At 45.3% G+C, this 12,666-nt stretch overlaps 2 protein-coding genes across 3 annotated transcripts in view; one reads left to right on the forward strand and one right to left on the reverse strand.

Annotated features, from left to right (window-relative positions):
• The first annotated feature begins 6,669 nt into the window (after positions 1 to 6,669).
• SSPN (sarcospan) overlaps positions 6,670 to 12,666 on the forward strand; it is an 80,267-nt gene continuing 74,270 nt past the window's right edge. Inside the window, exon 1 of one of the 2 annotated variants that reach the window (XM_075898818.1) lies at positions 6,670 to 7,350. In XM_075898818.1, the coding sequence (XP_075754933.1) occupies positions 7,088 to 7,350 (263 nt within the window). In that variant the 5' untranslated portion in view covers positions 6,670 to 7,087. The remainder of the gene's footprint in view (positions 7,351 to 12,666) is intronic. The other variant, XM_006127675.4, reaches the window with a different exon arrangement.
• On the reverse strand, positions 7,344 to 9,078 carry BHLHE41 (basic helix-loop-helix family member e41). The gene is made up of 4 exons (XM_075898852.1): positions 8,745 to 9,078; positions 8,405 to 8,468; positions 8,049 to 8,156; positions 7,344 to 7,745 (listed from the first exon to the last, which is right to left on the reverse strand). Exons 1-4 carry the CDS (start codon positions 8,804 to 8,806, stop codon positions 7,602 to 7,604), a joined length of 378 nt encoding a protein of 125 aa, XP_075754967.1. The 5' UTR covers positions 8,807 to 9,078; the 3' UTR covers positions 7,344 to 7,601.

Consider the following 12,666-nt stretch of genomic DNA (forward strand, 5'->3'; position numbering starts at 1 on the left):
CCCAGCTGCTCTGCCCCAGAGTCCAAAACAAAAGCCTGGTCTGCTGGGGGGGGAGGGAGCACACTAGCTGCGCCCCCCCCCCCCCAGCAGACCAGGGACACGGGGAGCAGAGCCGCAGCGGCAGCGGGGTGCCGCGCCTCTGAGGCTTTCCTCTGGCAAAGCCTCAGAGGCGAGGGACCCCGCCACGGCTGCGGCTTCAGTCTGGGTGCCTGTGGTCTGCGGTCCCCAGCAGACCACAGGCACCCGGACTTAAGCCGCAGCCGCGGGGGGGTCCCGCGCCTCTGAGGCTTTGCCAGAGCAAAGCCTCAGAGGCGCGGGGAACCGCCGCTGCTGCTGCTCCAGTCTGGGTGCCTGTGGTCTGCTGGGGACGGTCCCCAGCAGACCACAGGCACCCGGACTGAAGCCGCAGCCGCGGGGGGGTCCTGCGCCTCTGAGGCTTTGCCAGAGCAAAGCCTCAGAGGCGCGGGGAACCGCCGCTGCTGCCGCTTTGACTGAAGCGGCAGCAGCGGCGGTTCCCCGCGCCTCTGAGGCTTTGCTCTGGCAAAGCCTCAGAGGCGCGGGACCCCCCCGCGGCTGCGGCTTCAGTCCGGGTGCCTGTGGTCTGCTGGGGACGTCCCCAGCAGACCACAGGCACCGGGTCTCATGCGGCAGCAGCAGCGGTTCCCGCGCTTCCGAGGCTTTGCTCTGGCAAAGCCTCAGAAGCACGGGAACCCGCCCGGTGCCCCTGGTCTGCTGGAGACGGTCTCCAGCAGACCAGGGGCACCGGAGCAGCTTACGAACGGGACTTTCTCGCCCCGACTTCCGGGGCGAGAAAGCTCCGTTCGTAAGTGCGGATCCGACGTAAGTCGGATCCGCGTAAGTCGGGGACTGCCTGTACTGGATAAATAATACCTGTTTTACAGTTTGTTATATAAGAGAATACATTTGCCTATATATTATAGTCTGAGAAATACATTATGTAGCAAAGTATATATAAAAATATAAAGCCCAGTCCTGCATTCTAAAAGTCAGGAAATACAGAAGTGGTCCCACAAATTATACTAAAATAAAAAATCAGGCAGTAAACACAAACTTGAATAATGTCTAAATATGCATTTGCACAAGAACAAATATAATTTTCTTTTAAAATATCAGTTTCACATCTATTTTATTTTTCACTGTAAGAAAATGTGGAAACAATTTATTCAAATAAAGCTAAGGCATGGAATTGATAGAAGCCAGAAATTTCATAATTAAAACTCTTAGCTTTCCTTCCACCAGTAATTTTTTGCCCCCTACAACAACACATTATCAGTTTTAGCTATGAACTTTTTTACCTTTTTAAAAAAAAACTGACCTATTCATATTTTAATCTCTAAATTTTGTTTATGCAACAGCATTAAAGAGGATATCTTGAAGATATAACTGGACATGAACTTTGACTTATTTTAGGCAATGACTAATAACAATTATTCCTTTTTCTGTACCTGTGAATATTGAAACATAAAACTAAGCATGTTGGGATAGGATTACAATCCAATGAAGGCTAAAGTGATATTAATACCAACCTGTAACCCCTATTCATAGAGGATAGGATTTTCAAAGAGGCCATAAGCCTGATCATCACAAATTTTATACTGGTAACTATGTCAGTTAAGGGCGTGTTGTTGTGGGGTTTTTTTTAATGTTTTTTGTTTTGTTTTTGGCCAACACACTGACATAAGTACAATATAGTTATACTGATAGAAAGGTGCCTTAGGCCTGTATAATTTATGAGCTTTCCTGTATGGGAAATTACTTACATCATTATAAGCACATTTATGCTGATCCACCCAACTGCATCCATAAAAAGGGGAAGGGGTGGTGGTGAGGTTTATACTATTATAGTTAAAGAAGTGCCACTTGATGTGGACAAAGTGATGAAACGAGGACAGAAACATGCATGGAATTAAGTGGCAGGCCACAACTTTTATTCAGCTTTAACATAGATGGAGGTGCTACTCATCCATCACCCACACTTGGCATTTAATTGGCTCCGGTGAGGGGAGGGAGGCATTTTTACAAGGCTCCTACCAGATAACCCATAGCTCAGGGTAGGTTCCCCTCAGCTTTCTGAGTCCTAACATTCTCTGCCCTGTGAGGGGGACAAAGGATAGAGAATGGTTGAGACCTCAGCCTCCAAGGCCCACAAGGTCTCAACGCTGCCCCATGAGTCCAAGGCCCATCACCAAAATCCCACATCTTTTGCCCCTGGGAACTGTTCATTTATCCTCTTTAGAACACTGGAGATTTAAGAACCCAACCTCCACTACCTCGGTTAGGTACTAAGTGCATTCCTACTTACCCCACTGTGGTTCAAGGGTACTGTGAGCAAGGTGAAAAGTTCTCTAGTCCACTGGAAGAAAAAGATCTGCCTAACCCCCAAATGGATGATTTGCTAGATCTACGTATCTGTCAGGCCAGATGCCCATTGCTACTTCAGGGTGGATAGCATGGGGCTGCTGGAAGGGAGCTGAAAGGGATTCTATATGGGCCCCATTCCAGGTTCAATCACAGAATTTTGATATATGTTGGCCAATTAGCACCCTCTCTTCGTCTGGCCAGAATACCAGACTCCCTCCCTTACTGTTGGGGTAGTTCCTTTTCACCACAAACCCTATCAGACTCCACCCATCTACTGAAACAGGTTGGGGCATTTTTTTGTGTAATGAAAGCCTAATTGAATTTTACTTCTTTGAGTCTATTGAAATCCCAGGCACAGAGCCTGATGCAAACACCACTGAAATCAATGGGATCTGGTTCAAACCCATGAATAACTATTTGTCAATATAATTACTTGTAAATTGTTGCATGATCTGGTCCAGTGTTTCTCAACCAGTGGTACAAGTACCCTTAGGGGTACTTGAGAGAAGTCTTGGGGGTGGGGTATGTCAACACAACTGAAATTTGGAGAAAACTGAATTTTTGTTTTAAGTTTTACCGCATTTTATTATTTTTGTACATTTTACACCCTAAAATTTCATCACCCGCCCGGCTACGATTAAGTTGTTTAAACAAATGTGTTGCAATGGTAGAAAAAAAATGTGTCTGAAAACTGTAGGCACTGGGGATTACTTGTGTGTATATATATTGGAAAAGGGGATACTTTATAAAAAAAAAAAGGTTGAGAAACACTGATCTAGTCCATTATTAATAATTTATCACAAAGTATCAGAAGATATTACAAGAAATAAATATTACAGTTGCAATGGGGGAGGTCTAGGTTGAGTATTAGGAAAAACTATTTCACTAGGAGGGTGGGGAAGCCCTGGAATGGGTTACTTAGGGAGGTGGTAGAATCTCCATCCCTAGAAGTTTTTAAGTCCTGGCTTGACAAAGCCCTGGCTGGAATGATTTAGATGGAGCTGGTCCTGCTTTGGGCAGGGGGTTGGATTTTATGACCTCCTGAGGTCTCTTCCAGCTCTATGATTCTATGAATGTGTATATATAATTTAATATTATGCATAGATTCATCTAGCTGTCTATAGGTAGACTTATTTGCCTGTAATGCCATCTGAGTTGTTCTGTAAAAAGATGTTATTTACAGAATTCTTTATCTTGTATTTCTAAGGCTGATTGAAATTAACAGGGCTCCCTTTTTTTTAAAATATGCTACATTTGTACTCCAGCTCGATCCAACGTAGTTACTCCAGTGTAGTTATGAAAACATGTTGATTGTTAATTGATACTAAAGAACCAGTAGAGGGAGCACACAACATTGTTTATATATTTATATCTTACATAAACTCTCCCTCCTTTTTGTTTAAATTATTTTCTCAGGAACAAGATGATGAAATTTTTAAAGGAAAAAAGCCCCAAATCTCATCTATATTAAAACTGTTAGTCTTTAGAGGAACATTTTCCCATAGTGTAAATTACTTGATTGTTTCCCTATAAAGCTGGGGCAGGGAGCGGGGTTTACAGCATTTCTAGTTCAGATATACATCGCTTTCCCCAACTTTCATTAAAGTAATGCCATCAACCTGACATAAAAATCTTATAGTCTGATAAGTGTGGGCAGTTACTAAATATGTACAGTATCTGTAGCGTGAATTGTTACATTTTATCATGTAATGTAGAATGACTGTACTGCGAAAAGTATAGACCAATTTAAAACATAATTAGATGTGTGCATGCTTTTTGCAGTGTTTTGTGTAATGTATATACTATAAAATACAATGCATTAAACTCAAAGCAAACATGCAAAACCATCTTTAAAATGTGAACACAAATTGCTATCTATATTCACACAATTAGACATTTTTAAGATTTGCTATGCATCCATCATGATGTATTAATGTAGGATTTTTAATTATTAGACAACCCCTTGTTGTGTATTAAAGCTTTTATTCCTTAGTAAGAGTTTTGTAATTCACAAAATAGTGTGTAAATATTTAGATAATAGAATTTGTGGAGTGCTGGAAAATACTGAGTATATAAAGATTGATTTCTAATATCACATACTAAACTGTTCTAAAACAGCTGTTTTCTTGCGGACAGTATTTATTTTTTTAAATAATTTAAGACAGCATAAGCTTGTACCAAGCATAAGCATTGTAACAAAAGTGCAACTTTTTTTCAGCAAATCCTCCCCAAAAGATATTTAACTCAAAATATCATTAACACATTTTCTCCCTACAAAAATAGCATGTCAGACATCATTAATTGGATGTATTAACAACTATTTACATACAGCCATTCTGCAGGCTAGTAAGATTTTTTGTAACGTTGTTTAAACACAGCGTTTGAGGCAAACAGTAGCAACAGCAGCAGCAAATGCAACCAAACTGACTAACAGACCCAGGATACTTATTCACTCAGAGTCAGACAGTTGTGTCTCACCTCTTACATAACATTCAAGTGAGATTTCTCACAGTGCTACCTTGGCAACAAACTAAAAATATCTAGGCAAGGTCTTGTTTTAAGCCTTATTAAAAAGCTTTGTCTGTGTGATTATCTGGCATCTGTACAGTCTCCAGAAAGGGAAATCACAAAATTTGGAGACAGAAGGACTGCATGGGTCCTTATCCCATATTTTATAAGCATTTCTAATTAAAAACTGACACGTTTAATAATTTCCTCTAGTTTTTAATTTGGGATAAAATTAGTTTAGGGTTGTCAGTTTTTTGTTTTGTTTATAGTTCAGTGCAGAAACATTCATTTTATAAAGCAAGGTTATAAAAACTCAGGAAAATATTGAAATTAAATAAGGACAAGGTGGAAACAAATGCACTTGCCATACCTCTGTATATCTTAGCTAATAAGACATTATAGCATGGGCCTGATCTTCTACTCCTTGCGCATCCAAAACTCTGACTGAAGCCAGTAGCAACTCTGGGTACTCAAAGCACTGAAGAACTGGGCTCAAGATCAATTCATTCATGGTCCATTTGTCAATAAAGTGCGAATGTATATATTTAAAAATTCTTCTCATCTTCTCTATCTGCCCCTCCCCCATTTTGACAACGAACCAATCTTTAAACAAGTGCAAATTACTAAGTGGAACATAGAGATACTACAAAAAACCTTTTCAAAATAAGGTGCAACATTTAAGTTACTTTAGAGAAAAACAATCCTTACTCTTTTTTTCTTTTCTAACATATTTATGCATTTATAAAGCCAAACATAAAAAAAAATACTGAGTAGCAAATTTAATCCTTAAAGATTCTTAAGCAGTGGCAGCAGCTGCTAGAGTTAAGGACCCCAGCCCCACTTTGAGTCAGATACCGTGTGATCTTTAGCTGCTTTTATATATTATTAATAATACACATTTCTAGAGTGTCCACAGATATCGTCTGCGGCTCCCATGGCAACTTTTTTGCCTACCCACTTTCAGATGTCACTGAGACTTTGGATCGGAAACTGAACCTGACCGTTCAGCCTGTTTCTATTTGCTCCCTTTCGGTAAATGTGGAGACAGTGAGTGATTCTCTATGTAACACAGAAATGCAAAGGATCTTTTACAGCAGAGTAAGGGAAGGGGAAGGAGCAGCAGCAGGAGAGAACCCCAAAGAAATGAAACACCAACAACGGAAACCGCGTGCGAATCGATTCACGCGTTCTCCTGTGAGACCACAAAGTGGCGGGTGGGTGGGCAGGTTGATTCTTATGGTTGCTGTTATGATTGAGTAGGATGGGGAATCCGTCTTCCTCCCTACTCGGGAGCAGGGATGGGCTGAACCCTGGGGACCTGTGGCCCAGTTCAGGGGCTTTCCTTTCCGGACTGCAAAAGATCTTCCGGGGAGCGAAGGTCACTGTCCCCCACGCTGGTGCCTGTCTCGCAAGCAGCGGCGAAGGGATGGGGCAGGTGCGGGGAAGGCGAGACCACGTCGAGAGGCAGGAGGGCCGAGGCGGCGGCTGCCGCGTTCGCCTTCTCAGCTGACGCCAGCACCGAGGAGAGGCAGGGGAAGGCAGCGGCGGCCTGGGCGGGGATTCCGGGGTAGAGCAAAGGGATGGGGGCGGCGGCCGGGTAGAGATATTTCTCCAGGTTGCTCTTGTCCAGCAAGGGCTGCATGTAGGCGGCGGCCGCGGAGGGGGAGAGGAAGTAGAAGGGCAGGCAAAGCGGGGCCGCGGCTTGCTGGCCAAAGGGAGCCCCGGCCCCGCCTCCTCCAAAGGCCAGGAGGGAGCTGAGCAGGGCGGCGTCGGGTCTCAGCAGGGCAGCCGCGGCCGGGTCCGGGCTGAGCGCGGCGGCGGAAGGGAGGGGGGCGCTGTGGCTATTGCTGCTGCTGCTGGTGCAATCCAGCTTCAGCCTTTTGGGCGCTGGGGCCTCGTCCCCGGCAGGCTCCTGTTTGATAGTCAGGCTGGGCAGCCTCGCGGCTTGGCCCTTCTCTCGATCCGGCCTGCCCTCGCTCTCCCCTCCGTAGCCGCTGTCTGTGTCGGTGTCATTCTCCCCGCTCAGCTCGGCCGGCGGGTGAGTCCGCTGGATGACGGGCACGCAGTTAGTCTGAGCCTCCAGCTTTTGCCCGGTGCGATCCTGTGCACAAGAGGAGGAGGAGGATCCTTTGCTCGCGGGGACCTGTGGAGTCAACAGCTGGGGGCTGGGTAAGAACTGAGTGGAAACCGCGTGCAGATGGTTCACGAGCTGGGCGCATCTCTGCTCCCTGGGAGTCCAACTTTCAAACCGGGAGAGGTACTGCAAGACTTCTTTGGCGCACGTTTGAAATCCCGAATGGAAAGCATCCAGGTCGCACTGAATGGGGGACTTCATAGCCCGCTCCCCTGTGGTGGAGAATATGGGAAGGGGAAGGCAAAGAAAAGTCAACTTAAATACATCTGCGAACACCGGTCTGGGAGTGCCTGCTATTTGGCTTCTCCTTTTCATTCAAAACAAAGGTAACTTCAGTGATCTTTTGATGAAAGCCTTTCAATCCAGGCTACTTTTCCTCCTGCGACAGAAATGCCCATATTTGCAGGGAGTTAATATGGTAATTTGGCTGGTGACATCTCAGTGGAGGTCAGCATTTGGCCAGATAATACAATAAACACATTATATTCCTTTCAAGGGGGGGGGAATCAAAGGTTCGCCCCTATGAATTATAGTATTATGAGATCTCCAATTTAACAACCATGTCTCCTGAGTATGTTTATGTGCTGGCATCTTCTGAAATTGACTTACCATTCTGTAAAGCAATTATATTCTGATGCTGTTGCTCCGTTAAGGCTGTTAAAGCTTTTAAGTGTTTCAAAGTTAATTCCAAAACTACAGCTTTCTCCAGATGCCCCAGAGTCTGAAAAGTAGGGGGGAAAGGAACACTTGGTTACTAACACAATACACTTGACCATTATATTCTGTGTCTATAACTTAAGCCAACTCCCTTTGAAAAGGGTGTTATATTTAAAGAATCTGTTTTTACATAAGCACATAAAAGCAGGTTGCTACCTTAAACTCAGTCACATAGACTCTGTAGAAAACCTTTAGCATCCAACGCAAGTCACATTCTTTTAGCTGCACGCACCTGTCTCTAAATTTTTAGATCATCACAAGAAACATATTGTATAATGCTGCAGACAATAAAGTATATATATCTTACCGTCAATTTCAGATGCTCAGGCAATAAATCTTTTAGCTGAGCAATGCATTCATTTATCCTGTCTCGCCTCTTCTTTTCTATCAGTCTATGTGGCAGTTTGTATGTTTCCTAATTAGCAAAATGAGGAAAAGTCAAATGTTACATTCAGGTAATATGACAATCCAAACACAAATGTCCACATGGTAGTGCAAATTGCAAGGCACCTATAGCCTTCCCTTGTTATCCTGTAGACACATTTATAATTCAGGGGAAGTTAAAAAGGAAGAAACTCAGATGCGGTTCATGGGTAAAGCTATGCTATAAAAATCACTGAACCCCAAGGTAGGTCAGGAAGAGCTTCAGAAACTTATTCTTACCTTACTCTCATCTCTTTTCATGCCTCTTTTGGGTTTGCACAAATACAAGGATGGATAGTCCAGTCTGCAAAAATGAAAAAAAGATTCAATGTAGTATGTAAATAAGCTACCTACCACGTTCATAAGTGGAAATATATACATACAGAAAGAGAAAAAACATATAGTAAGAAATGTCTATAATATTGCATAGCTCCAAAGATTGTCCCTTACTGCAAAAAAGAAGCAAGAATCAGACAGCATTTAAGAACGATCTAGCTTTTCACATCTTTAGATCACTTCTGAAGAAGCAACGAAACACTGTAGTGAGAAGAGACAGAGAGAGATTGCACTGGCTCCTTACCCTATAAAATCCACATGTTCTAGCAACTGCCTGTCTGGCAAACGAGGGATTCCTTCATCCATGTTTGACAACAGCTGATTTTTTGTTGTTGCTTTTGATTGAATCTGTGGGATGCTGAGAGTCTTTGGAGATCTTTGAGCAAAACTGTGCACATGCAGCCGCTGTCTCTTGTGTGCACCGGGGAAAGTGTGAAGCAGTTTGTCTCCCCTCTCCTTGTCTCTCTCTCTCTCCCACTCATGCACTCACAGTCACACACTGTGCTGGTAGTTTGCACTCACTGATCAGTGTTTGGCCACAGGGCACGCGCGTCGCCAGCCAGACCAGCACCCAGCTCACGTGCGGAACGTACCATACAAGCTCCAGACTAGGGGTTTGGGTGGGAGGGGGAGAGAGAGAGAAAGGAGGCGGGGACAGCTGATCCAGGCGACCGGAAAAGAAAAAAAAACCCAACTTTGTCCAGCTATTCATCTTCCAAGTGGCAATGCAGTCAGCGGAGGTTTCCTCCTGTAAGGAAATACACGCAGCACTCCCCATCGTGGGGCCTTCAGCGCCTGGGGGGTTGGTTGCTCTTCAGTCTATGGATGTGGGGAGAGAGATTTCACCTAGAGCATAAAGGATGCTGGATTTAAACGCGAAGACAACGTGGGAGTCCTGTACAAAACGCGTAGGGGGTGGGGGAAAGAATTGTAATGTACTTGGGGAGACCTTAGTCTGACAGCTCTCAATTTGCAAGTTGCATTCAAACCTGCCCTGAGCGCCACTGACATCTGCCAAGTCCCGTGCAGGGAGTTTAAAGTTTCTCCGTTCGGTGCAGACGGAGTGTTTTGCCTGTGGATTTCAGTGAGCCATCTACAGTCTCGTGGGGGGGGGAGGGAGGGTTTAAATCTGCCTCACGCAGGTGATCACAACGAGCCCATCCATGCCCGCAGCCATTTCCCTGTCACGCTTCACCTCGCCCTTCCGAAAGAAGCAGGAGCTCCCGGAAAGTCGAGGCTACCGACTGCCGCGGGTTGGTGTCTCTAGGCGCACACCCGGGGAGGGCTCGAGTGCTTGTATGACTGTCACAGACCGCACCGCTGTGGCAAGGGAGTTTCCAGGGGGAGGCGGCGCGAGAGAGGGTGACATTGGGAGAGGCGTGGCACTGAAATGAAATCACACCCCTGTGAAAGTCCGTTGCTCGGAGGGAGGGGGGGCTGGTGGTACGTGCTTCTCCTGTCCCCCTCCCCCTCCCTTCTCCCGGCACACACACACACTTTCCTCTTAAGGCTGATAATGAGCGCAGGATGTGTGCGCGCAGCCCACGTTTACTACCACTGGCACCTAAAAGCCTCCTCCTTAATCCTGTCTCGAGCTGGTACGCGCACAGGGCTCGCAACGTGATCCGACCTGCCGCTGCCACATCACAGCTGCGAGAGCCCTGGCTCCGGAGTTGCTGCTGCTGCTGCTGCATCCGCTGCCTAGGCAGAAATGCAAACGCAGCAGCAGGAGCGGGCGTAGTTACCTGCTCCCCAGAGCGAGCTCATTGGAAATGACTCAGTGCAAGAGACAGGAGAGGTGGGGAGGGATCCGCGCTGTTAGGAACTCCTGCTGCTTGTGGGAACAGCAAGCCCAGCTGCTAACGCAGTATTGTACACGGTCTGGCTCCCCACTGATTCCCTGCGGAAATTAGAGTGCAAATGAAAATGACCGTAAAGCAGGAGTGGTATTAAATATACATACACGGGGATGGAGAATAAGAAAGATCTGGGCTCTGGTGGGATGTTAAGCGCTACTGCTGCAAGTTAGCAAAGGCAGGGGCAGCTTGATTTCTTCTCTCCCAGTGGAAATTACACGCTGCAAATGGCAGTAAATGAGGAGTTCTACCTCTGGATGCATTCAGTACTGCCAGCTCTCACCATTTTTTTGAGAAGTCTTTTTGGATATTTGGGGGTTGTCTTAAAAGCCTCAGCTCCTGGAGGCAAGTGATTACATGGGAATCTCACCTTTTTTTAAAGACAACTGACAGGCATCTACCTCTCCTAGGGTACCGCTACACAGCAGCAATTTTGGAATCACTGATGTTATTCTGAAATAACAAAGAGCGTGTCTACACTACAAGCCGTTATTTCTAAATAAAGTCCAGCTGGAGGACTTACTTTGACTCCTGTAACCCTCATGTCACCAGGAGTAAGGCAAGTGGAAGGAAGACTGCTCTTCCTTTGTCTTTCTGCTGTGTAGACAGTGCCAAAAGCTGAATTAAGCTACTTTGACTTCAGCTATGTAATTGACATAGCTCAAGATGCATAGCTTAATTCAGCTTTTGCCCTGCTGTGTAGACATACCCATAATTGCCAGGAAATGCTGAAAAATGTGAACAGCAACAGCCAAAGAGGAGACAGAAAATTGAAGCCTACATATTTCTGTTTTTTTTTTAATCTCATGATGTTTAAAGCCATTTTATGATTTTGGGGGGACTGATTGGTGTACTTGGCACTGTCACATATATAATTCATTAAATGTGATTAAGGACTTAGAAGTGGAAAGGGCTGTAGTGGGGCGTCAGAAGCTCCCAGAGGCAGTGCTAGCCCCATTGGAGTCCCTAAGCAGGAAAATTTTATGGGACCCCCCCCCACAAAACACGACTCATTATTGCATTCTTGGGGCCCTAGCTATTCCTAGTCTTGCTTATCCCTAGCACTGCCTCTGTGAGCTCCTGCTACTAGTGAGAAAAGTAAACTCTGCTGCAGAGGCAGGATTTGTTTACGTTCTTCCCAGTGATCCTGATGGAAATTACATATTGTCAGTGAAAATCAGTCAGCAGATGCACTTCTGTGTATACATGTGCTCTGGTGGAGCAAAGGGACTTTCAAAGCTCTAAGGCAGTGGTTCTCAATCGGTAGCCTGCTTGCGGTCCAGTCAACACACAGTTCCAGTCACATGACAGCTTCAGGCCCACACAGGTAGGCTGTGTCTAGACTGGCCAGTTTTTCCGGAAAATCAGCCGCTTTTCCGGAAAAACTTGCCAGCTGTCTACACTGGCCACTTGAATTTCCGCAAAAGCACTGACTTCCTACTGTAAGAAATCAGTGCTTCTTGCGGAAATACTATTCTGCTCCCGTTCAGGCAAAAGTCCCTTTTGCGCAACGCTTTTGCGCAAAAGGGCCAGCGTAGACAGCTCAGATTTGTTTTCCACAAAAAAGCCCCGGTCGCGAAAATGGCAATCGGGCCTTTTTTGCGGAAAAGCGCGTCTAGATTGGCACAGACGCTTTTCCACAAAAAGTGCTTTTGCGGAAAAGCGTCCGTGCCAATCTAGACGCTCTGTTCCAAAAATGCTTTTAACGGAAAACTTTTCCATTAAAAGCATTTCTGGAAAATCATGCCAACCTAGACGCAGACGTAGTGTATATGTTGTGTGGTGTGGATGTGGCCCACATAACACATGCAGCATTGCACATGCAACCTGTAGTGACAATTAGATGGAGAACCACTTCTCCAGTCTAGTGGGATGCTAAGCGCACCTGTTACTAGAGTGAAAAGCAAACTATTAGGTAGTTGGCTAGATTGTACATCTTCTTCCTAGAGTACTACACGCTGTGAGTGAAAATTGCCTGGGCATTGGCATGGTACATGTTCACATAGATGTTTCCTTCTAAAGCTGAACAAGGAACTTTATTAGAATAAGGAAAATAGTATTATCCTTCCAACTGTGCTGTGAATCTCTCTGCTTCATATTTGAGCTTCTGCACAGAATCTGCCTTCCTGCCTTGCTTCCTACTACAGTGTTAAAGAACCAGTGTGCTAATCATCACTGGTAAAAGGGTGACGGTCTCCTTAGAAATTCAACAGATAAGAGAAATAGAGATGTGTCTGCCTCTATCACCTAGTACCATCTACATATACTGTGCATAAAGGTGAAAGAGCTTTAGTGTGCTATTAGGAATTA

This window comes from Pelodiscus sinensis, chromosome 1, assembly GCF_049634645.1.
Source record: "Pelodiscus sinensis isolate JC-2024 chromosome 1, ASM4963464v1, whole genome shotgun sequence".
NCBI lineage: Eukaryota > Metazoa > Chordata > Testudines > Trionychidae > Pelodiscus > Pelodiscus sinensis.